Below are 23,287 nucleotides of genomic sequence, written 5' to 3' on the forward strand. Positions count from 1 at the left end.
TAACAGGCGACACCACGCCGCAAACATTAGCGGCAGTCGCGAGCTTTGATTGATGCAAGCTAGCATTAGCGTGATGCTTAACGGCGAGGCGGTTCCTTCCCCATGGGACCGGGCATGTGAAGTCTGCACTACGAAGTACTTCACACGTCATCGAGAAAGAGCGAAGGACTAATCGTCGGCGAGGTCTAAATCATGATCCTTCATGGTGGCTCTTTATATGAGAGAAGGGCTAACTTGTAAGGTCATCTTATTAGTGCTCTGGTGGTCTTCAAGAAATTTTTTTTTTTTTTTAAAAAAAAAAAAAAAAAAAAAAAAAAAAAAATTAGACCATCTATATCTCTAACATCATGCGGTAAAGGCCCCATCGCAATAACCTCCACGCGGGTTTGGCCTTGGCAGTCTCGTCGGCGAGGATGCGCGGGAACGGGGCCGGACGCCGCTTCCACTGTTGAATGATGAGGAGGCATAGGTAACCACTTGAGGAAAAACGTCCGCCTCCTCGACAGCTTGAGAATCCGTAAGCCAGACTTACATCGACAGCAGCTACGACCTCCTATGCCAGGGACGCCGAGTCTGGTAAGATCTAGGGAAGTTGATAGATCGGGACGCCTTACAGCTACAAATCCACATCAACATCGCACAAATCCTCAACCTGCCATAAAGTTGATGAAAGCAGGAAACCCTGCTTGCCACAAGCAGATTCAAACAATCAAAAAGATATGCACAAAAGCCCTCAATGTCCCGCTCATCTCCATCTCCTGCCGAAACAGCCCCGATCCTGTCTATCGAATAAAAACATACAGATAGTACACAGGCGTCAACACACGCCTCGCTGCCGGGCCTCGTGAGCTCCATAAACTCGTATTCCCCAAACCCACCGTGGCTGAACTATAAGATAGATATATTGGCACTCTTTTAAGTTTTGTGCTGTTGCGTTTATATGCGGGTTGAAAAGCCCTACCAACTTAGGCGAAGTAGCTCTTCCAAAGAACACCCTCCAAATCTTCTAATTGTTCAGGGGTAAAATACTGTTGAAAAAAGTGTTAGCTCAGGACCACGAAAAGCCAAAATAGATAAAGACAAAGATTCTAACAACTTACCCTCTGATCAACCGTCCAACTATCCTGTCTCGTCTTCTTGAACTCCGAAAGAATGCTCTTCGTCGCCTTCCCCACCACCCCAGGGTCATTCGCAGCCCTATTCGCCAAAGTAGCAAGGACCTCCGGCATCCACTTCGGTGGCGGTGTAGCATAAGGAAACGCCTCGATAAGCGCGCCCAGACCGAGCACGGCCGCGTGCCGCCGGACAACCTGCTTCTGCACGTTGACGGGCGTCTCCGTACCCGGAAGCTTCTTCTTGGGCATCGGGTTGAGCTGCAGCTGCCGCGCGAAGCGTTGCTTGAGGGTCTCGATGGCCGGCTCGCGAATGGGGATCGGAGAGCAGCGGATCATGCCCGCCAGGGTTGCTGAGGCGCACGTCCGTACCTCGAGCTGCGCGTCCTCGAGCATGTCGCTTACGGCGTCGAACATCTTATCGCGGTATTCCTTCGTCATGAGGAAGATCCGCCGGAAGTAGATGACCTGGAGGTTTACGAGGGATCGGAGGCGCTGGTGCCAGCTGCTCGAGGTCTTGCCGACGCGGATGAGGGCCTCGATGAATGGGCCGTCTTCGCCTCGCTGGAAGGGAATGTTGGGCATTAACCGATAGACATAGTATGCAAGTCTCATGAGTTCCACATCCTCCTTCACGTCCATCATGTGTAGAAGTGCTTCGATCATGTTCGTGTGGAAGAAGGGCAGGAGTTCAGTACATTCTTGGCTCGAAAGCGCACAGTCGAACCAGGTGAGCACGGTCTTGGAGCCGGACGTGTACGGGCTAGGCGTTTGCTGACCAGGCGTGCGCTCCCGCCTCCACTGCTCAAGCCTCGTAAACACATCGTTTATAACGGCCGAGAACTCCTCGCTCGGCTTGTACGGGCGAATCCCGATAGAAGACTCGGCCCTGTTTGCCTCTAGAAGAGCAGTGACGTTCTCGAATGATTCGTGGTACCGAGTACGATAGATCGTTGCGATGACTCGCCCCATGGCCTCACGGACAGTCTTGTAGGGGTGGTCGATATGCGCGAGGAAGTCCTCTAGCAGAGGCTTCTCATGTCGATAATGCCAACCCGCATCTGTGATGACGTATTCGAGCAGCTGGATCTTGGAGCCCTCTTTGAAGGCCGCATTAGAGCTCATATCTAAGCGGAAGGCGCTCAACACTTCTTGAATCTGGGACGTTCGTCGCGGATCCTTGGAGTCGACGATCAAGTGAAGGCAGTTGGTCCAGTACCCTTGATTCTCTGGCGTCAACTCTTCTGATAGAATTTTGAGGAGCTTTGGTGCTGCATAGTCCCATACGGGCTTGCGCATCTCTAGTGGATCGTCGCTAGAGCCCGTCAACAGAGCGCCAAAAATCTCCGCAGTGGCACGGTGCTGGTTACGGTCGGTTCCGTCGCCATACACATCCTCTACAAGCGCAACCACGTCGTCGAGTGTAATCTTCGTCTGGCCGTAGTACATTAGATCGAAGACGTGCATGAGCATGTAGATATTTGTCATCCGTATCCTGTCTGAGGACTCCCTAGGCTCCTGCTTCATGTATTCAAAGGCCTTGGCTAGCCACTCCTTGGTAATCAAATCTCCAATCTGCCTTCTCACCCCGGATTCAAGTTCGTCGTAGGCTAAGAATGGCTGCGGCTTCGCACGGAAGGCGATGAACTTCTTGCCCCAAACAAGCCAGCCAGGATGGTCCGCGTCAACCATGTACTCGGCATGGTCGATATCCGGATCTGCGAAGGAATCAAGGAAGTTCCTCGTAAACTCCGCATCGCCCTTGGGGACCTCGATCTCTAACCGATTCACGTCGTCTTGCTCTTCGGTAAGGTAATTGTGGTAATCATGATCGTAGGCCGCCCTCATATCGATCGCTTGGAAGATTGAGGTAAAGGCCTGGAGATAATGAGAACGAAGAGTCGGGTGTTGATCATTGGCCCCGAGAGTGACAAGCTCGACGAATTCAGACGGCGCGATAGTGTCAAATCTAAGACAAAGATTATTGGCAAAGATGGCACATCTCGATGCTACCTTCCAATGGGCAACGCTTGCCTTCTGGGTAAGCTCGAGACCAAGCGCAGCTTTCTTACTTTCCACGCGGCTTCTCCTTTGCACAATAAACGCGTGTCGCGAACGAATCGCCGTTGAGCAGTCATCTTCCGGCTTGATGGTATCAACGAGGTCCTGGTCTAACAGAACAACTCTTTCGATCGGCTTGCCAAATTCGATCAACGCATAAAGCGCGGTTGTCCCTAGGTGCTGGATCGAAGGCTTATCGATTCCAGCGGTCTCTATGTACAGCCGCAGAGCATCGGGGGCAAACCTCCAATCGCGGCTCACTGTCTTCGTAAGAGTGGTGAAGAAGAGAGTGTAGAGTGAGCCCTTAATTCGGTCATGGTCGTTCTCCTCAATTGCGGTCCGTAAGCCGTCAAGAATAACGGGGATAACGATAGGCCGTCCACCTATGAGGGCCCTTAGAGAGGAATCCTGCGCGCTCTGCGCAGTCCGACGAACATCCGCGTAAGGCGAAATGCATGATTCGGCAAGATCCAAGAGTAATTGCTTGTCTAGATCACTCTTGTGCCGGGTAGTGGCATTGTGCTTCAGCCGTAACATGTAGTATGCAGCGGCTCGCTTGATCAACAGGGGCCGAGGATATTGCTTCCTCAGGCCGTTAATCTTGAATGCGGAGATGTCCGCCTTGTACAGCCGAAGATGACGGTCAAGAGAACGAGCAGACCGCTCAAGACCAACATCGGTGATCCAGACCTTGTAGACGTAGTATAATGATTGGAAACAGGCAACTTCATCTTCCGCGTTCGTGGAAAGGAATCGGTGAATCCTCGATAGGAGATGGCCGATTTCCTCACGGAGTTCGTGAATGCGAATGTATGCAGGGTCATCAGGCTTAAGGAAATAGCCAGCTTCGTATCGGAATTGTGGACGCATCTCTTCATCATCTGCGACTTCGGCAAGCGGGTCGTCCTCCTCGTTGCCGTCGTCGCCCATGTTCAGATCGCCATCGTCGTCAATCTCCGGGGCCTGACGAGTACCGTTCTTACCAGTATGCCCAGATGCTTTCTTGGGGTCGAAGAGGGTGGATATGCCGGAAATAGCGAGTCGAATTCGACCGAGAAGCCTCCCAACCTCATCCGACCATTCCTTGTTCTTGCCAGCCCGCTTGACTGGAGGGTCGTCGCCCATAAGGAGCTCCAACTTGTCGGACGCGGACTTGGTCTGCGCATCGAACAATTTCACCGCGAACTGGATCTCCTCGGGGGATGGCACGTGCCACTTGATGCTCAGCTCTGAGGGGGGGGTAAGGCGGCCCCAGGCGTCGACATCAAGCCCTTTCTCAATAGCCTCCGGCTCGTAGAGGCTATGGTCGATCGGGTACGTGTGGGTCAGGTTTAGAAGGAGGTGATGAATGAAATTTGAGATGTGGATCGTCGGCAGACCACGGCACTTTTCCTGCATATACTGCGCAATCGAGAAGAGCTCATCCTGGTAGTTCAGGACCTCTGCGCCGACATGAACGACAACCATGCCAAGCATACTCACATGCCACACCAGTGCCCGATCCCTGGGGAGGTATTCCGTGCCGCTACTGCGATCCGATGCAGCGTGATTGTAATCGATCTCGTTGCGGATGTTGACAATCAGCATGGGGATAAATATTTTGAGCGTCTTTTGAGGGTCAACGCGGCAAAATGCATTCAGAATCCACGCCATGGCATCCCGGGCCTGATGTACAACGTGCGACGAAACGAAAGTGGCAAGCTTTTCGAGGGCCATATCGTAGAGCTCCGGAGACAGCGACGCAAACAACGGCGCAAGAGCCGCTGGAAGGGCGTTGATGACATTGTCTTCCTGAGTAGCCCCTCGCTGAGACGAATCGGGCAGGTTCTCTAACAAAGTAAAGACCTTCCCGAGGAGGGCCATGACGAACTCCCCGAACCCTGCCGTCGAAGAACGCAGGATATTTGCCTCGTCCTCGTCGGACAGTTCATTCTTGTAGTCAATCTTGACATCGGGCCCCTCCCGCTCCATACGGTCCATCTCACTCTGCACCCATTGCATCGCGATGCTGGTGTCATGGACCTGCTGATCCTCGGTAGCGAGCGAGACAATGGGAATACTATAGGCTACGCTCTGGATGAAATTGAGCGAGTAAATAGTCTTCGAGAGGTCGTTCGCATCAATTCCCGGGAGTGCTAGTCCAAGGAGCGCGGTGATATGGCAGCGATATCCCTTTTGCTTGGACATGGTGTTGGCAATCATCTGAAGTCCATTGAGGCTGGACGTCGTTCGGTGAACTTCGACAAGGCCTTGCAAACTGGGGTAGAAACGCTGTAACGCGCCGGGGAGCACGAGATCAGGCTCCAAGAAGGCGAGTCCTTGGAGTGTCGCATAGTAGTAGCTAGCCACTCGCATGCTCTTCGAGTAAATGCCCATAAAGGTCACGTCCCTGAGGCAGAGTACAAAGCGCCTCTTCAAGGCCTCGTTGATCTTGCGCTCCGGGGGGCACTCCAACTCTCCGCTAGCCTCGCGATTCCAGCGCGAGACAAAGATATCCGTAAGATAGACGGTGAGCTGGCCCAGGAAAACATGCCAGGAACCCTGATTGGAAGGGTGGAAGAACGTATCCACTGATTGGATCAGTCCTTCAAGACTTGACAAGACGGAGTTCTCCTTCTCCAGGCACAAGGGGGACAAGGAGTACACAATCCATCGGGCAATCATGTATGTTATAGGGTATTTCTTTTTGTCTTTCTCGAGATATATTCCCAACCCACTCGAAAGATCGAGAGAAGAGTAAGGCGATCCCGACTGGCCAACCGGGATATCAGTCAGCCGCAAAATTGCGGTGAATATCAAGTCGGATTGGTCGCGCGTGAATATCCCGTATTCCGTGTAGTCCGAAGTCGTACTGGGTAGGTACTCGCGGGCGAAGCGGGAGAATAGGTCGATCATGAAGATATCGGTAAGCTTCGATCTTGAGATGAGTGACCACAAGTGGAAGAGAGTTGGGAAAAAGTGCTCAGGCTCGCAGTCGAGGGCATCGTCAGGGCCGGGGGTTGTCGGCAAAAGGGCCCCCAACGCCCCGATGACGATGAAGGCATTTGATATGTCAGAGGTGCTGAAGTATGGCAGGATCTCGTCGAGGATCTGTCGGCGTTCTCGGGGCTCGAAGTAGAATTGGGCATGGACAAGGAGCTTCCATAGCTGTTTTTGCGACTTGCGACGGCTACTTTGATGGGTTGGCACCTCTCCTGGTAGTACCAGAGCTTTGATCTCGCGCCAAAGCGGCCGCCAGTCGAGCACGAGATCTTCGACAGGTTTCAGGTAATGGTATTTTCTGTTAAGAAGAGAGGGACAATCAGTATCGAAAAGTGGCTTAGCCGTGGCCAAAGGGCAAAGCTGCCGATTCAACAGCATAACGTTAGGGTGATGGACAGGCCGCTTGACATTACCTGGTTAGAGAAACCAGCATCCTCGCAAATCGATCTGATGTGACCGTGTCGAGGCCTGGCGCTAGCGACATATGGTAGTAGAGACGAGCCAGGGTAGCGCGGAGCTCCCGCGTCATCTCAAACTTCAAGTTCAGCCATGCTTGAAGCTCACGGGTCCAGTGAAGCGCGCCCGGGGAGAAATCTTCGGCCTTGACGGCGATGAAAAGCTGCTTCAGGATCCCGGCAAGGGCGACGTCACGATGGGATTGGTCCTCGACTGCGAAGGGCAGGTGGTCGAAGTAGCTGAAGGTGCGCGGCCGGTATCGCTTCTTCTCGTCTTCGCTAGGCCGCTTATTGTTCGGAATGCCGGGCGAGGTCGATCGCGAGATGGTCTCTACGATGGTGACCTTGGGAACTAGAAGTTGGGCATGGCTCGCAGCTTCTAACATGGCAGCCGAATTGGGGCGATGGGATGCCGACGTATCGTCCATGGCATTTGAATTTTGATAGAAATACGAAGCGGACGGTTGGCGACAGAGGAGGCAGGTAGGAAAGTGGTGGGAAGAGGGCAGGCGCGGCGAAAAGCTGATCGGCGCGATGTCGATTCTACTAGTGTCGTCAGGAGAAGGCGACCAACCAGGCAATCGTCATCTGACGCGGCTGACAAGCTGCGCCGAGATGGCCGATGCGAGGGAGACGGGATCAATGATTGCCTTCTGATGGCACTGTCGTGGTTAAAAATAGAGCGTCCCTCGTGCTCTCGATGCAGAAATAGAAGGTTGGAAGCTGGAAGGCGGAGTTTCAGGGTGGTTCAAGGCGAAGGTAAAGGGACCAAGCTGTGATGGGAGCTGGATTATCGAGGTGGTGGTTTAGTCTGGCGGTTGGTGCTATTAGCTTGGTGGTCCCCAGAGAAGGTGCTATCAATGTATAAATGCCGGCAGGAAACAAATAACGTTTGAATACAACGCTCCAGGACAAACGAAACAACTAAATGATGGAAGCCTCAGCACCCAGATTCTTTGCATAGAATCCCGTCTACTTCGTAATACGATTCGGGGTCCCTATTTTTCGTGCATCAGCCCTGGCCAAGGAAAGAATGGTGGACATGCTGAGCAATCCCCAGCTTCCTCCATGTCTTTCCGTAGTGCAGCGGGCTGAATAAGTAAGTACCTGTACCGTATCCTTACATAATGGTAGCACGTGCGCCTTTACTTTCTTTTAATGCAAGAGCTACCTCAGCTTGTAATGCAGAGTACAAGTACCTCCACAGATGACAAAATCTCCCACCCTCTCTTTTGACGCGGGACAAAAAAAGGCAGAAGCTGTCCACGTCCTCATCTTCATCAGTGGCAACACTGAAGGGCGCAAGGCGACCACAGATGGCGAGTCCTTCGCAAAGTGGCACCTTATACGAGACTTAGTAGAAGATGGTCAGCTCTGGCCACCAGAAAGTGCTGCAAGAGCAGAAGAGCATTGAGGTCTGCGTCGACTCCGAAGTATTGCATTCCCATCTTGAGGGAAAGCTGAAGAGTTTTGTAGAGCCAGATCTAGGGTCATTCGGATATCTAGAGCGAAGAACTATCAGGGTCGGTTCGGGCTAGATCTCCGGTGTGTGCAGGTAGCTTTGTTTGCATTCATGCCGCCCAGGAAAACCGAGAGGCTCACAGATAGCACTTCAAAGGAAATCCAGTAGCAAAATACTCGAAAGAGTTGCGGATACTATGACGCACCGAACAAGAACCAGAGATGGGATTGCGTCTTATCAACCAAACGTCCGAGGTCCTCCGCCTAGAAACCCTGGTGCGTTTGTAAGTAATAGTTACGATGATGGTCGCATGGATGGCCCTCCCCCGGACAATCTAAAATGGGGTTCAAAAAACCGGATCCGCGGACTTGTTGGGGCCAATATAAAAGCAATGCGCGTCCGCCGGTCTTATACAATCTATTGGAAGCCATGAAACCAACATGGTCAGGTGGTAAAAGAACCATGCACAGACAAGCCAGTGAGACCCACGAGGTTGACGGGAATCGGTCCTTTCATTCATACAGGTTCTTTTTCTTTTATATATACAAGGGGTCAGTAGGGCTGGAGAAACATGTCACCGACCTTGTACGGTTGCCTTATAGACTTGACTTTTCGCCAAAAATGGACATAAGAAGGGTTTATGTGAGCCTGGCATTGACAAACTCCATGATTTGAGCCCGGTACTTGTTTCCGTATTGTTGGTGGCTGTTGGCGTCGTTTCCGTTGCAGCAGTATGGATCGGTAGCGTCGCAGTACAGCTGGACCCTGTCCTCGTAAGGACACTCGAACCCATTAGGCCGCGGGGCGAACTACATAACAAAGTCAGTATCTAGCCTTAAGAGCTCTCTGAAATGAGGATCGAGGGTCACGGAATAATTTCTTACCCCAGAAGCCTGGCAAGTGCCGACAGCGTAGGCAAGACCGGCGATGTGTCGTGGGTCACCGCAGAAGATGGCGGCCTTGACCATCTTTTGGGCCGCCTCTGAGATGGGTATCGCGGTATCAGAAATCCCTGAGTGGGTGTCACCTCCACCACAGAAGGCGTTGTCGAAGATTTGACCTCCCTACGTACGTGATAGCATTAGCAAGACAAGAAAAGATGTTCGGCATCTTGTTTTGGATCGCTGCCCAGATAGGTCTACTAACCTGAGAGTAACCGATGAGCACAATCTGAGTCTCGGGACACTTCTCATTGAAAGCATTCACAGCTTTCGCGACCGCCGCGGTGCCAGCCTTGACAGAGTCGCCGTATTGAATGCCGCCACATTGGCCTTGGCCACCGCAGGCCGGGTAGTCGATAGCCTCGGACGTGGCACCGGGGTGGGCCTGGACGATGGCTTGGACAATAGGGCCTGCAGTTCCCATGCCGGCGGGAGCGGTCGTCTCCCGTGCACCGAAGACATGGATTGGAGGGCAGCTCGCCTGACGAGCTTCGTGCTCGAGAGGGGTGGCAAGAGCGCCGGCGGCGAGGAGAATGGCAGCAGTGAACGAGACCATTTTGAACGGATCTTTCGCGACAGTACTCTGGGATATCAAAGGGTGTCAATGTATGAGACGAGTAATTTCAAGCCACCCTTCCTCTATGAAAATAGGCTGGGTGCCCACTTGACTTTAAGTAGTCTTGTCGATGTCGACTGTGACATCCGTAATGCTATAGACTAACTACTCACATGATGATCGAAATACATTTACCCTTTGCCATCTCCAACTTGCGAAGAGACGAGGCAATCCACCCCCCCTTCCTTTCTCCCGATGCAACCAGGGGCATTTATCCTGGGGCCTTGGCCTTGCACATATCAATATCGATATTTCGCTTCAACTTTATTCTCCGGGGCAGAATGTCGGGATGGAATTGGCGATGGGATTTCAGCCGGAGGAAACGAACCAGGTTCACCGGTATAATCGTGAGGGTTATAATCGGGAGGGTTATAATCGTGAGGATAGAGGGAGGCAGCACATGTTCTCCACACTCGATATCCTCCAAATTGTTTATCCCCATCTTGTCCATGCATAGTAAAGGCAAGAGGCCCTCAAAGCGGCAACGCGGCGGAGTGGTTCCCTTTCACATAAGGATCCGGACGAAGTGTGAAAGAGAATACCCCACACGGACCGGCATAAGTCAAGCGAGACGCCGAGCCTCATTCCCCAATAGGGACCGCACACACTGAGGGCACGGCACTACCGTGCGGAGAAACACACCCTCATCTCTGAATCCGGGGTCGGGGACGAGGTACGGATGATTCCCTTCTTCATTTGGGGACATTGCCCGTTCTCCAGGCTGCGTATGCATACGGCGGGGTAAATACGGACTTTATCCGAATCGATATCCCAAGACGTGTTAAGTGAGGACCTCACCCACGCCCCATGTTTAATATTCAATGCAAGGAACGGAACAGTGGGGCGATCCAGCGATTTCCTAAAAAGAGCCAAACGGCCAAAGGGGAACTCTGAGGAACGGGGATATATTCGCCCGCACCGCAAGATTCAGTTTGGTAAATTAAACGGAGAAGATACTGTATTCGCGAGAGATTCGAGAATATCGAGGTCAAGGTTATTCTCCGGGACCCTGAGGGCTGAGAAGAGGGGTCAAATGAGCAAGCAGAGTAGAGCCTGGTTGGAAATAAAGCAACTGCACTCCTTAATACACCAATACCTCCGGGCTAATGGATGCGGGAAAAGACCAATTTGATCATCTCCAGAGAACATCCTGCCTACGCTCTGGTATCGCCATGGTGACGGAGGCATCGATTCTGTGAGGGGTAAATCCAAACACCAATAGGGTCTACCAGGCTCATCAGAATGGTCAGGGTCGACGGTTTGGTGGCTCTCAACAGGCCAGGCGCGCAGTGAGAATAAGCGACGCTCGTTTACTCCGCAAGATGCTGTGTGCCCGTCTTCCAGGTATTTCCCATAGAATAGTTCCTAGACCTTCCTTGTGTCTTCGGTGTGCGCATGAACGCACTCGTGGCTTCGGACTGGCCTCAGGGAATGAATGAGGTGCCTATCGGATGCATGGTCAAGTGCCACGACAGGTCAAGTGCATCTTTCTATTGAAACTTCGCAGGATTCGAGGGTATCAGTCGTCGCAAAACTTCGATCTGTCTAACTTGGGCCCGATACCGCATATCTCCCAATTCTCGTCGATCGATTCGCCTGATATTGTTAGGTAGGACGACCGTGAAATCGGGGACGTAGTCGCCTGGCGCAATGGCTACTTTCGGTGATATTGTACAATTCTATGACCACTATTAGTAGGTAGCTGCAGAAGGGGGCGAACTGGTTTTCGGGAAGCGTCTTAGGACTAAAGGATACTACGGGGGAGGCTCACCTTGCCTATTCGTGCGCCGCCACCAACCCTCGCCCCAATTCCAACAACAGTGCCTTCTCCGATTTGAGTTCCACCTGCCTCAATCACAGACGTGGCCTCTATCGTCGCATAGTCTCCAATCGTGACGCCGCCACCCATCCCATCGCCTGTCGTGGGGATAGCACCGATATGGGTTCGCTCGTGGATAATGCATCGCTTGCCGATGAGAAGACTGCCCGCCATGGACTCTAATCTACACCTAGGATGCACCACTGACTCTGACATGATTATAATGGAGTGTGTACCAGTTAGGATAGCACTGTCGGCGATCACCAGGGTCGAGGAGAGCTTCACTGGGGCTTTTGGGCCATGTTGTGCGACAGGCGGCAACATGGAGTTGCGTTTGCTGGAGGAGGACATCTTGATTGAGAATAGAGAAGCTCTTGCTATACCCGTGGCTTTCTGTCGTTTGGAAGGGACAGCATTTCAGGATCGAAATGCCTAGTTAGGACGAGCATCCGAACAAGGCTCCTTCGTGCTTCGTGCTTCGAGGTTGAATCCCAACGACGAGCTACTCCTTATTCGAATGCCAGGCAGCTGCAATGGCAACAAAGGAACTTTTGCCAGGTGCCAATTGGTGCCAGGCGAGATAGTTAACAAGGTACATTACACTTCATAGCATCTCCGCTAGATTCCATGTACCTCCAAAACATTTAGCCGTGATGTCAATCCGATGGCTCCTATTGGCCAATCAGCAACAACCGAATCTGGATTGCTTCTCACAAAATCACGACAAACCTTCAAGTGCCGCAACCACAGCATCACCAGCTCCCGACTTCAACCCGTCCGATGCAAGCTCTGCTTCGCGACTCGTAACCTCCCCACATCAATTCGACGATAAGATGCTCGCCCCTAGAGCTGCGCCGAGAACGGCAGCGGGCATCACCCGGACGGCCATCCGCGGCTTCGCCACAGTTCAGGATGGCACCCCCAGCCGGACGTATGGAAACCTGAAGGATCAGGACCGCATCTTTCAGAACCTCTACGGTCGCTACCCTGCCGATCTCAAGCACGCAAAGAAGCTTGGTGACTGGCACAAGACGAAGGAGATTATTCTCAAGGGCCACGACTGGATCATCAATGAGATTAAGGCTTCGGGACTCCGTGGACGTGGTGGTGCTGGCTTTCCATCCGGATTGAAATGGGTGAGCAATTCTCATCTCAAGAGCCTGTTTGCGATTGAGTAGAGACACAGAAATTAACCGGATATGCTAACATGCTCCTCTCCTCGTAGTCTTTCATGAACTTCAAGGACTGGGACAAGGACAACAAGCCCCGATACCTCGTGGTCAACGCCGACGAGGGCGAACCCGGAACGTGCAAGGACCGAGAGATTATGCGAAAGGACCCCCACAAGCTGGTTGAAGGCTGTCTCGTCGCCGGTAGGGCCATGAACGCCACCGCTGCGTACATCTATATTCGCGGAGAGTTCGTTTACGAAGCTGCCGTTCTCCAACAAGCCATCAACGAAGCGTATGCCGACGGCCTCATCGGAAAGAACGCCTGCGGTTCGGGCTACGATTTCGACGTCTACATTCACCGTGGTGGCGGTGCCTACGTCTGCGGTGAGGAGACCTCTCTCATCGAGTCCCTCGAAGGCAAGCAGGGCAAGCCCCGCCTCAAGCCTCCCTTCCCTGCCGCCGTCGGTCTTTTCGGCTGCCCCTCTACCGTCGCCAACGTCGAGACGGTGTCTGTTGCCCCTACAATTTGTCGTCGTGGTGGTAACTGGTTCGCTGGTTTCGGTCGTGAGAGGAACCAGGGCACGAAGCTCTTCTGTATCTCTGGCCACGTCAACAACCCCGCCACCGTTGAGGAGGAGATGTCCATCCCTCTTCGAGACCTGATTGAGAAGCACTGTGGTGGTGTCCGAGGTGGTTGGGATAACCTTCTCGCCGTCATCCCCGGAGGATCGTCGACTCCCATCCTGCCCAAGCGCATCTGCGAGGACCAGCTTATGGACTTTGATGCGCTCAAGGATAGCCAGTCTGGTCTCGGTACCGCGGCCGTCATCGTTATGGATAAGAGCACTGATGTCGTGCGTGCGATCGCTCGTCTCAGCAAGTTCTACCGCCACGAGAGCTGCGGCCAGTGCACGCCGTGCAGAGAGGGAAGCAAGTGGACTGAACAGATCATGAGCCGATTTGTTGAGGGTAAGGGAAGGGCGAGGGAAATCGACATGCTTCAGGAGCTAACGAAGCAGGTTGAGGGTCACACCATTTGCGGTAAGTTTTTCATGTCCTATCGTTGACTCGTTTCTTTTTTGCTTTGTTTCTTTCTCTTTTCTTTTACCTAATCCAACCACGGTTACTAACCCTCTTAAATAGCTCTTGGAGAGGCCTTCGCCTGGCCCATCCAGGGCCTTATCCGACACTTCCGACCGGAGCTCGAGGCGAGGATGCAGGAGTTCGCACAGCTCACTGGCGGCGAAGCCCTCGCTGGAGGCTGGAACCACGATACCAGGTCCAAGGGAAAGCTTGTTTCTCCCGGCCAGTAATTAGGAATAAAACGAAAACTTGAGCAAATGGTTGTTTGATCTATAGAAGAAACGCATGGCTGTCTATGTGCATACTGCGCTGTACTCCATAACTGTCCGATTGGTGGTCTATTTTTGGGGACAGGATGGAAGCATTGTATTTACTAAAACCACGACTTTATTTTTATTCCCTTTTCTCTATCTGCTCTTCTCGTTTCCCTTTCCAACCGTAGCTGCCAAGGATCACCATCAAGAACGTGTCCACAGTGAACGAGCCATCTTCTCTCCAGCTCGTCTCATTTCGGCTAGCGGGTTTGGTTGACCTGGAGCTGCAACGTGGAACCAATCAAAGTCTCACAATCTTCCTTGAATCCAACTTCAACGTCGCAAAAAGGACTCTTCCGATCTTTTGTTTCTTGGATTCCCATGATAGAGTACTTGTAATCTTCCAGTATTTACTTCGGTTTACCTGTGGTTTGAAGATACAAAATTCAAAAGATCTTTCGCCGTTCGTTCCTAAAAAATAAAGACATCTCGTCAAGATGTCTGTGTATGAACAGTTTGCCTTGTTTGGCGTAGACAGTTGTACGTGAAAAGCCTCATTTCCCGCTTTCTTCATACCTCAATTGGGGTAGATACATTCCCGTGTCCTTTACCTAACTTCCAAGGAGAATGCTGTTGTCGGATCATATTCGCGCGCCCCATCAATTCAGGCCCTCCGGTCAAAGTCGAGGATCGCGTCCAAGTGGAAGCCTCCAACACGTACATAACTTCTCACACAGCCTAATCCATTAGTTTACTAACTTTCCGCTCAAGTCGGACTTGAGCGCTTCCTCCGCTTCGTCCAAGCCGCCTGCCAAATCGCGGCCAACACCGCCCTCACAATATCCCTCACCCCCATCCCCGTCGCCGAGCTCCTAACCCTCGGCGCAACGGTAAACCTCACCCGCCGCTTCATCCGGCTCTGGCGCTTCCTCGACTGCTTCTCCACCGCCCAAGCTCTCTACAATGCAGGCGCAGGAGGATCGACTCCGACTCTGGAGCTCTGGCTGGACATTCTGCGCATGAGCCTCCTGGGCATGTATGGCTTACTCGAATCCATCACGATACCCGACCTGGCGGGCGTCACGGGGTTCGGTCCGCAGATGACAAAGGCGATCAACCTCGAAGCGCAAAGATTCTGGTTCATGGCTCTCGTGTGCGGGATCCTGGCCGGTATCTCGAGACTGGCCAGTCTCTACGCCTTCGCGCCGGTTCCTCCCAGCGGCGAGGTTTACGGACTGGTTGAGGATGAGAAGAGCGGTGCGAAGCAGGAGAAGGACGAGGTGAAGAGGAAGAAGGAAGAGGCGGAGAAGGAGAAGGCGCGGACGGCTGCGAAGAAGAACGCGCTTGTGAGGAAATTGGCGGTGGATACGCTGGATCTGTGTCTTCCGACTGCGGCGCTGCGATGGGCTGTTCTTGATCCTGCTGTGGTTGGTTGGGCTATGCTGGTGTCTACGCTGTTGTCGGGGTACGACGTGTGGTTGAGGTGTGGTGTCCAGCTCCGGAAGGCTAAGGCTACCAAAGTTTGACGCGGTGCGGTTGTGGCGCGCCCATGGATGTAGAGAAAAATTAGAGTTAGAAGCGTCTGTGAGGGAAGGCGGCGGATAGCTTTTGTAAAGAACCCAGGGTGTAGACGAGAATTAAATCTGGAGAGGGGATGATTGTTATAGCTGTGAATTGCCTAGTCTAAAGTCAGACATTTCAAACATCAATCATATCCATTGACAATTCTATGAAATGGGCTGGCTAAAACATCTCTAATATCCCACGTACAAATAAACATATGTACTCTTGATTTTGACATGGTGTAGTCCGTCACTCTTTTGACCTATACAAATAGTTTACTTCTGCAGGCGCCCATAAATGGTAAATAGGCCAGTCCCAACTTGGACATTCCATCCTGCATTTACAAGTTGAGGCAACAGGGCCTTCCTCAAGAGAGAGACGCCGCCTTGGCTATGAAGGCCACGACCAGTGATGATCGTGTACCCCTTCTTTGCCTCGCGCGCCTTGTACTCCCCGTCGAGGTTATCGTACCATGATCTAACAGAATCTAAAGCAATTCGAACACCGTCATTAACGGTGACACCGTGGAGGTCGATGGAATTCTCCGTGCGTCGCTGGTTGACCAATTGGTGGGCAGCTTCGGTCCTGGCTTGACGTGCCATTTGTCTGAGCTCCATGATTGTATTGGAAGAAGAGGCGGAATTTGTCTGGGAGTACACAGGACCGGATTTTCCCATTCTGAAGCCGCCAATCGGCGAAGCGGATGCTAATGTTCCGAGGGCGGTTACCCGGTTCGACGAGGACACTTGGGAATCACGACCACTGGCCTGTCTGGATTTTGGACCTTTCTTTGAAGTGACGACAGAATACCCATCCTCAACTTCATCCTCAATGGGCGTCAAGGTGTACGAAATCGACAGCGGGCCCTTTTCCTTATCGGAGAAGTGTTTGTTGAGCAACCCGGCAACATCGTTTTGCCATTCTTCAATGGGGCCCGCTACCTGGATGATGGAGGAGAGATACTCGATGGGAACGTGCTTGTGGTCACGTTGGAGGTTTCTCAATCGGCCTTGGGCATCTTCGCCCTGGGCCTCCACGCCTTCGCGGATATAGTCGTCCAAAATAACGACTGTTGCCGCGGCCTGTGACCTGCCGCTCCCGAGATAGGCCGCCGTAGCCATCTCGTGGGGTATGTCTAGCCTTTCAGTAAGGAACAGAATGTCATTCATTTCTATAAGATCTACGTTAGCCAATAAGATGGGAAATATAGAGAGCTGCGGTGGGATTTATTGACCTTTCTCTCCGAGATCACCTTTACCCTTGCCTCGCTTCTTTCCCTTCCTTTTCTTCGATCTCGACTGAGAGCCGTTATTTTCATCCTCAGGCTTAAAAAATGCATCAATAGCCGGCGTCTTTTCCTCCGTCTCTTCAACATACACAACCGCGAGGAGCTCATCCATCGCCGCCGGGAAATCACCCGCAGCACGCTTCAGCGCGTCCCCGATTTTCCGCAGCTCTAAGCCCGGAAACATCGACGCCAGCTGAGCGAACTTTGCATCTTCGCTCTCATGATCGAAAGCGCTCACACGAGAGATCTCAACCCGCTCGCCTCCCGCCGCGTCGTCGCTGTAGAGACAGCAATCGTCCACCGACTGATCGGTGCCGGAGGGTTCCTGGCGTTGAAATGCTCTGTGACTACTCGTGGGATCAGTAGAGGAAGAGGAATCACGCGCGAAGGCTTTCACGTTTTGGCCCGAGCCATTAGCGGCGAAGCTGGACGCTTCCTCGTCAGGCACATTCTTTGCCAGTTCCTGGAGAACCCTTCGAACCGTCTCGAACTCCTCCCGGTTGTCGAGGTCATAGTCTCTCCCGATGGCGAGGATCAAGCCCTCTTCCAGCTTGGAATGAAATTCATCCTAGTCGTTACTCATTAGCCGCCATCCAGACCCAGGCTGAGGTACCATTGTAGATAGGGCGTCGAAGGTCGTCAGTAGGATATAGAATACGTACAACCAGCTTTTCACTCATAGTCGCCCATATAATGTGTTGGTGGTCTTGGGTAAGGTATTGAGGAGAGCTGAATGGTTTGGAGGACCTGGTTCCATGATAATCTCAGGCTTGGAAATATTGGAGGAGAGGCGAACGGATGAAGGTCTCGCCCTGGTTGGCAAGTGCGGCAATGAACTGGATCTCTTCTGGGATATGGAAACTGGTCTTGCGGCAAAATAGGTGTAATGATGAATATGAATACTCGGTGTGCGCATTCCCACATTCCCATCAGACTGTGTGGAGTTGACAGCTTGAGGAGGAGAAAAGAGAGACTTGGATGGAGTTTGAGGTTTCCTCTCGAAGACTAGAAACGCGGGGCTATGAACGGGATCTTTGACCAGGGACTGGAAATAAAAAGATCTGCTACCAAAATAGAAAATACATGGATGGTTGGCCTGGCGAGCATGAGAAGAGGGAGTTCAGAAACGAGATGATATTCGTGACTCCTCTCTCACCTCAAGCAGGCTCCCTGGTTCCTGCGGCCATGATCCATCCTTGCAGAGACAATGACTGTGCTGCACTTTTCCCACACGGAGGCCAAAGACAGACTCAAACAGGACAATCCTTGTGAGAACGACTAACAATTGGAAAGTGCAACTGTGGGTAATGTGGGGGCTGCTGAGTCATTTTTTCATCTTAGGTTTTCTTGATGTACCAAGGTACAAGGTACACTCAACCTCCAATGTCTCACCAGCATATAAACAATTTGAAGACTGATGGAAAGCACAGTTGTAATAATGAATTAGGCTGTTTGTCTTTTGGGCCTACAGATCAATCATGCTTCCAGGGGAGGTGTCTCGAAGTTCTTCGCTTGTTGATCTCTCAAGCTCTCTTATCATGCTGGAGACCATTACCCTTGGTTGAAAACGTCGCCTTGCAGCGCCTAGTTGAAGCTTCGGCTTTTCTCACATGAAGATGAACATCAATTGATGCTGATTGCGAGGACACCCAGATAAATCGCTTCACTCACCACCATCTCTCTGCTCGCCACTTTTTATCCAATTCGGATCCTGTTCTGGAATGGTTAGCCTGGCCGTGCATAAAATGTCTTGATCCCTTCCACTTGACCACTTAAACCAAGATATCCGCCAAGGGAGGAGGAGAGGAAATATCCGCTGGAAAATCCCCGGCATGGTTAAGCAGGGGATATTTTCGGCAAGATATGCAATATGAATGGCGGAAGTTGGAAAGAGAGAGAGAGAGAGAGACTATAATGGAGCGGATATCAATAAGTGGGATTAAATTGGCTATTTTTATGAGAATATCTCGACATTCTTCACCTTTGACTTGCAACTCGCAGAAACGGAGAGGTTATATTCGGCGTTCCTGTCCTTTCTGCCCAGAACCATCAACAAGAATCGTCCTCCGGGTCCTCTTCAATGGGCTCCCCCTCTTCGGGAACTTCTTCCTCGGGCTCCTCGGGCTTCTCGGCCTTTCCACCGTGGCGCTCCTTGATGATGTCCGCGGCCTGCGTAGTCTCATTAGTTTCTTCTTCGACAATAGACCAAAGACGTAACAGCAAAAGAGGCCTTACCTTTTCAGCAATCGCGTAGACGGTCGAGCAAATATGCGCGCCCTGTAGACCACAGTCAGTCCAGTTCCTCTCTCAACCCCTTCCATCTCTCCATATCCCCCCCTCCGAGCACACATACCGGAACAATAGGCATGATGGACGAATCCGCAACGCTCAACCCGGTAACACCGTGCACCAACAAATCCGGCCCAACAACGCCACCATGCTCCCTCGCCATCATCGGATTCGAGCAAGAATTATGCGCCGTCGAACAACTCGTCGACTTCGTCAACCAAGCATCAATCTCCTCATCCGTCACGACATCTTCGCCTGGCGAAACCTCTTTGGGACCCAACTCGCTCATGGCGTCCGTCGCGTGCACCTTCCTTACCCACTTGACCACCCTCCTCATGATCCTCTTATCGATCGGCATCCCGTACGTGAAATAATCCACAATCGGCTCACCGTAGATGTCCTCCGGGTTAAGATGCACCGTGCCGCGGCTCAGAACCTTGATCAGCACCGCCGAGTACCCCGGAGCCGCTTGCAGAGGGAGCTCTAGGAAGGCGTTGTCGGCGCGCCCAAGCATGTCGGCCATGACGGTGCGTTGGGCATCGTAGCCGGCGATGTTCTCCTCCGTGTAGGAGGAGGGTAGGTGCGGCGCGAGGTCAAGGTCGAGGTATTCTTCGATGAGGGCCTCGTAGCCTTCAGGATCGATGACGGGGAAGGGGATGAGGCCGCCGATGTTGCCTGTAGCGATGCGGAGGGGTCCCGCGTGATTTTCGGCGAGTTCTTTGGCGGCCCATTGGGCGAAGGTGGTATTGGCCATGGAGTCTTGCGGGTTGAGCTCGAGGTTGGTGGTGACTTTTTATTATTTTCCATCGTTAGTGGCTTGAGACCCCGAAAAAGGCGAGGAAGAAAGTTGGGCTTGAAGCATCGCTCAGGCTTACATTGATAGGAAACTCCAGAAACAGCATGATCCTGCAAATTCGACCCAACACCAGGAAGGTCAACCAGCACATCGATACCCGCCTCATCCAGCAACCACTTGGGTCCGATACCGCTCCTCTGCAGCACCTGAGGGCTATGCAGAGCTCCAGCCGCAAGGACAATCTCGCGGTTCGACTTGACCGAGATGCGCTCGGCATCCTCGACGCCGCGCTGGCGCATGACGATGCCCGTGGCGTGCTTGTCCTCGTCGAAAGTTACCTCATCGACGCGCCAGCCCGTCAGGAGATTGAGACCGGGTCGGTCCTTGGCTGGGTCCCAGTAGCCGTTGACGGCGTAGGAGCGTGTGGCTGTTGAGTTGTCGAGGGCGGTTGGGTACCAGATTACTCCGTAGGCGTCGCCCTATTTTTTTTGTGCAGTTTGTTAGTTGGGCACTTGTTGGGAGAGTGGGTGCGTGCGTTGCGGGACTTACACCGGAGCCGTCGATGGGAGCTTCGGCACCGGCTTCGATGAGGGCCTGGCGTTGGATCTCTGTAGACGTAATTGTTAATTTAATTTGAGCTCTTACTTTCCCTTCAATTTCTTCTTTCCATTTTCTTTCCAGATGGGAAACAAAGAGAGCACGTACTGACGCCGGGCCACTGGAAGGAGGAGAAAGAGACATGGATGGGTCCGTCACCATAGGACTCGGGGCCCCAGGTGATGTTGAATTCCTCAGCCGACGCAGGGTTTGGTTCGTCGAGGGTTTGACTCTAGATGGAAAACAAGTCAGCTCTTTTCTCTTCCACTCTCTGCCTTCACGGGTTATACAAACCTTGATGAAGTACGGGTAAAGACCTTCCCAGCCCCAGCCGGGGTTTCCGAGTGCCTCCCAGGCATCGTAATCGGCAGCCGAGCCACGGTTTAGAAGCATACCGTTCTGCCATGGAGTTAGGAAGCAAAAGAAGAGAGAAGGAGGAAACAACCCAACAACAATTCAACTCGAACTTGGGGACAAACGCACAATAGTGGAACCGCCACCGACACAGCAGGCAGCGAATACAGACTGCTTATACCCGTCAAGCTCGGTCTGAGGAACTGAAGTGATGTTGAACTGGACGTTGCGCTGGTAGCTTGTGGCACTAGAAGGCTGGAGCACAGAGGGGGCATTGTTGAAGTAGCCATACTCGACAACGAGGACAGTCACTAAAGCCCGAAGTTATTAGATCTTTATCCTCTTCTGTTGTTTTCCCCAAATTGACGCGACAATGTTGGATAGCACAAAATGGGAACTCACCATCAGGATCCTCAGACAAACGGCTAGCCAAGACGATGCCAGCCTGGCCACCACCAACAATGATGTAGTCATAGCTCTCCTTCACATCCTCAATCTGGATCTCAGCTCGGCGTAGTAGCTTGTCGCTAACGAGGGGATGAGCCACAACGAGAGAAGCCCACGAGAGGATCGCGACCGGCGCAAGAGCGCGTCGCCAAGCTCGGAGACTCGGCATGTCAAACGAAAAGGAGTGGGATGGGGTTACCTTATTTCTCGTTCTTTATTTTCCGCCTTGGAGAGACGAATAATACAAGAACAAGTAACAACGCTCCAGGAAGGAAAGAGGGCTTCCAGAAGGATGAGAGAAGAACAGAGCAACGGACTGGGGAGCGTGGGTGATGGGGAGGAGGGAAGAGGAAGAGAGCGAAGAGCCTCGGGTTCACATAAAGTGAACCCGATCGTGACGTCTTAAAGGGAATGATCTACTCTCCGTTCTCATGATCCCCTTGGCACCATAATTTCAATAACGGCAACCCCATTCCGGATATTTTCCCTAGGTTGGGATGGTTCGAGGGTGGTATTAGCGCAGAGGTCATCGCCGATACGTCGGGCATAGGCACACGCTATTCCCTTGGCCGAGGAAAAGAAAAGAATCTACGAGTTGGGGATTCGTTTAATAGAAGTCTGCCCCGGGTAAGAAGGAAGCAATTTCGAAGGGCAGCTCAGCCGAGTCCTTAGCTTCCTTAAAGAAGGGTATCAAAGCACTCAGATGGTTTCTTTAAGGAATAAGGGGGGGCGCAAGGAGAGGTTCCATGAATCGAGAGTCGATATTTTTGCCAAGTGGACCGCGGAAATAGAACCTCCTATGGGATGGCGTTCCGGGTATAATACAAAGATCAAATTATAACCTCTTCGGAGGAGTGTGAGCGTCCGGGCCATTCATCATTGATGCTATTGACGGCTAATTGGGAAGTGGGCGGGTTGCAAAGTATTGGGATCGCACATTGGAATTTGGGGATTAATAAAATTGCGTTTTGCTTGCGGGGAGGGTGGAAAGTTGATTGAGATCTGCCTTGTGAATCTGTTCGTCCTCTTCTCTGGGTTGATCTCGTCTTCTCTCTATTGATGCCGCTATCGGACGACGCCGTCGTGGGATGACGGGACAACGAGTAACTTTAACGTTCTACTCTTCTTTCTCCCTCGGCCATCCTGGCTTGGGCGAGCCGGATATTGGTATTTAGGTATTCTTATCGTACATAACTCGTTCTTAAGTAACTGTAAGTTGAGTGTAGACTGTCGAGGGCTGGACCAGGAAGATTTGTTCGAATGATACTAGTTCTTAGACAGAATCGGTTGATCAAAGCCGTCAATGATCAATATGCCCTCGAAACAGCACCAGGCCCAGTCCGGTCCGCTTACTACCTAATGATCTCAGTCGGGTAAAAGCGAAACCTGGGCCGGGCCTAGTGAGGGCATTCCATGCTGCAAACCTTCTTCCGTAGCCATGTGCTCTTGTTAACTTCTGTTATCCCAAGGGATAATCGAGGCTCGGTGGTCGTGAAGCCAAAATTCAGACACTCCGGGTGGAATGCGGCATGGCGGCCAATTCTTCGAGAGGAAGATTACCACCTCCGATTAGTATAGACTCAGATTCGGGCTGAGATCAGCGCCTCCGGAAATAAACTCGGAATGTTTTGCTGCGCCGCACTTTGGGCCCGGTCGGATTTGCACTACAAGTGTAGCATTAGCCCATCGAGCTGCTAAGTGCTGCCTCGGGATGCTAGCCTCGAAGAAACGGTGTCTGGTGCGGGCTACACTCTTTCTCTAGGCTGAGCTCTGGTGGCGTCGATCACTAAGTACATCTTCAACGGTCTTTGACTCTCGCTCTTCGGTTGACTAGGTTTCAATGGCTGCGAAGCCCGATCCGTTTATATTTCAGGGACCCTGTCTTTCTAACCTTTTCCTTTCCTCCCCTCTCCCCCAGGTTTCTTCTCCTGTGAAGACCCTCCCGGTGCTTACGAATCTAGAGCTCTGTACAAAGCCCGCCGTATATGCATGACCT

General features: G+C 52.3%; 6 protein-coding genes and 1 pseudogene across 6 annotated transcripts; 2 read left to right on the forward strand and 5 right to left on the reverse strand.

Annotated features, from left to right (window-relative positions):
* Positions 1–965: 965 nt before the first annotated feature.
* On the reverse strand, positions 966–7,038 carry SAPIO_CDS9401 (GPI mannosyltransferase; the record flags this gene model as incomplete). Its single annotated transcript, XM_016790813.1, has 3 exons — positions 966–1,028; positions 1,101–6,453; positions 6,569–7,038. 3 exons carry the CDS (start codon positions 7,036–7,038, stop codon positions 966–968), a joined length of 5,886 nt encoding a protein of 1,961 aa, XP_016639323.1.
* Positions 7,039–8,710: 1,672 nt separating this feature from the next.
* SAPIO_CDS9402 (Acetylxylan esterase 2) lies at positions 8,711–9,569 on the reverse strand (the record flags this gene model as incomplete). The annotated part of the gene is made up of 3 exons (XM_016790814.1): positions 8,711–8,881; positions 8,957–9,136; positions 9,219–9,569. 3 exons carry the CDS (start codon positions 9,567–9,569, stop codon positions 8,711–8,713), a joined length of 702 nt encoding a protein of 233 aa, XP_016639324.1.
* A 1,804-nt stretch (positions 9,570–11,373) lies between these two features.
* SAPIO_CDS9403 lies at positions 11,374–11,799 on the reverse strand (annotated as a pseudogene; the record flags this gene model as incomplete).
* A 302-nt stretch (positions 11,800–12,101) lies between these two features.
* On the forward strand, positions 12,102–13,933 carry SAPIO_CDS9404 (uncharacterized protein; the record flags this gene model as incomplete). The annotated part of the gene is made up of 3 exons (XM_016790815.1): positions 12,102–12,584; positions 12,674–13,661; positions 13,764–13,933. 3 exons carry the CDS (start codon positions 12,102–12,104, stop codon positions 13,931–13,933), a joined length of 1,641 nt encoding a protein of 546 aa, XP_016639325.1.
* Positions 13,934–14,454: 521 nt separating this feature from the next.
* On the forward strand, positions 14,455–15,483 carry SAPIO_CDS9405 (uncharacterized protein; the record flags this gene model as incomplete). The annotated part of the gene is made up of 2 exons (XM_016790816.1): positions 14,455–14,497; positions 14,729–15,483. The coding sequence occupies 2 exons, from the start codon at positions 14,455–14,457 to the stop codon at positions 15,481–15,483; spliced, it is 798 nt and encodes a 265-aa protein (XP_016639326.1).
* A 312-nt stretch (positions 15,484–15,795) lies between these two features.
* Positions 15,796–17,488, reverse strand: SAPIO_CDS9406 (uncharacterized protein; the record flags this gene model as incomplete). The annotated part of the gene is made up of 3 exons (XM_016790817.1): positions 15,796–16,691; positions 16,755–17,376; positions 17,471–17,488. The coding sequence occupies 3 exons, from the start codon at positions 17,486–17,488 to the stop codon at positions 15,796–15,798; spliced, it is 1,536 nt and encodes a 511-aa protein (XP_016639327.1).
* A 1,369-nt stretch (positions 17,489–18,857) lies between these two features.
* On the reverse strand, positions 18,858–21,460 carry SAPIO_CDS9407 (uncharacterized protein; the record flags this gene model as incomplete). The annotated part of the gene is made up of 9 exons (XM_016790818.1): positions 18,858–18,977; positions 19,044–19,085; positions 19,162–19,886; positions 19,973–20,372; positions 20,443–20,501; positions 20,599–20,722; positions 20,785–20,889; positions 20,974–21,155; positions 21,247–21,460. The coding sequence occupies 9 exons, from the start codon at positions 21,458–21,460 to the stop codon at positions 18,858–18,860; spliced, it is 1,971 nt and encodes a 656-aa protein (XP_016639328.1).
* Positions 21,461–23,287: the final 1,827 nt, after the last annotated feature.

This window comes from Scedosporium apiospermum, assembly GCF_000732125.1.
Source record: "Scedosporium apiospermum strain IHEM 14462 chromosome Unknown SEQ_SAPIO_0143, whole genome shotgun sequence".
In the NCBI taxonomy this organism is placed as follows: Eukaryota; Fungi; Ascomycota; class Sordariomycetes; order Microascales; family Microascaceae; genus Scedosporium; species Scedosporium apiospermum.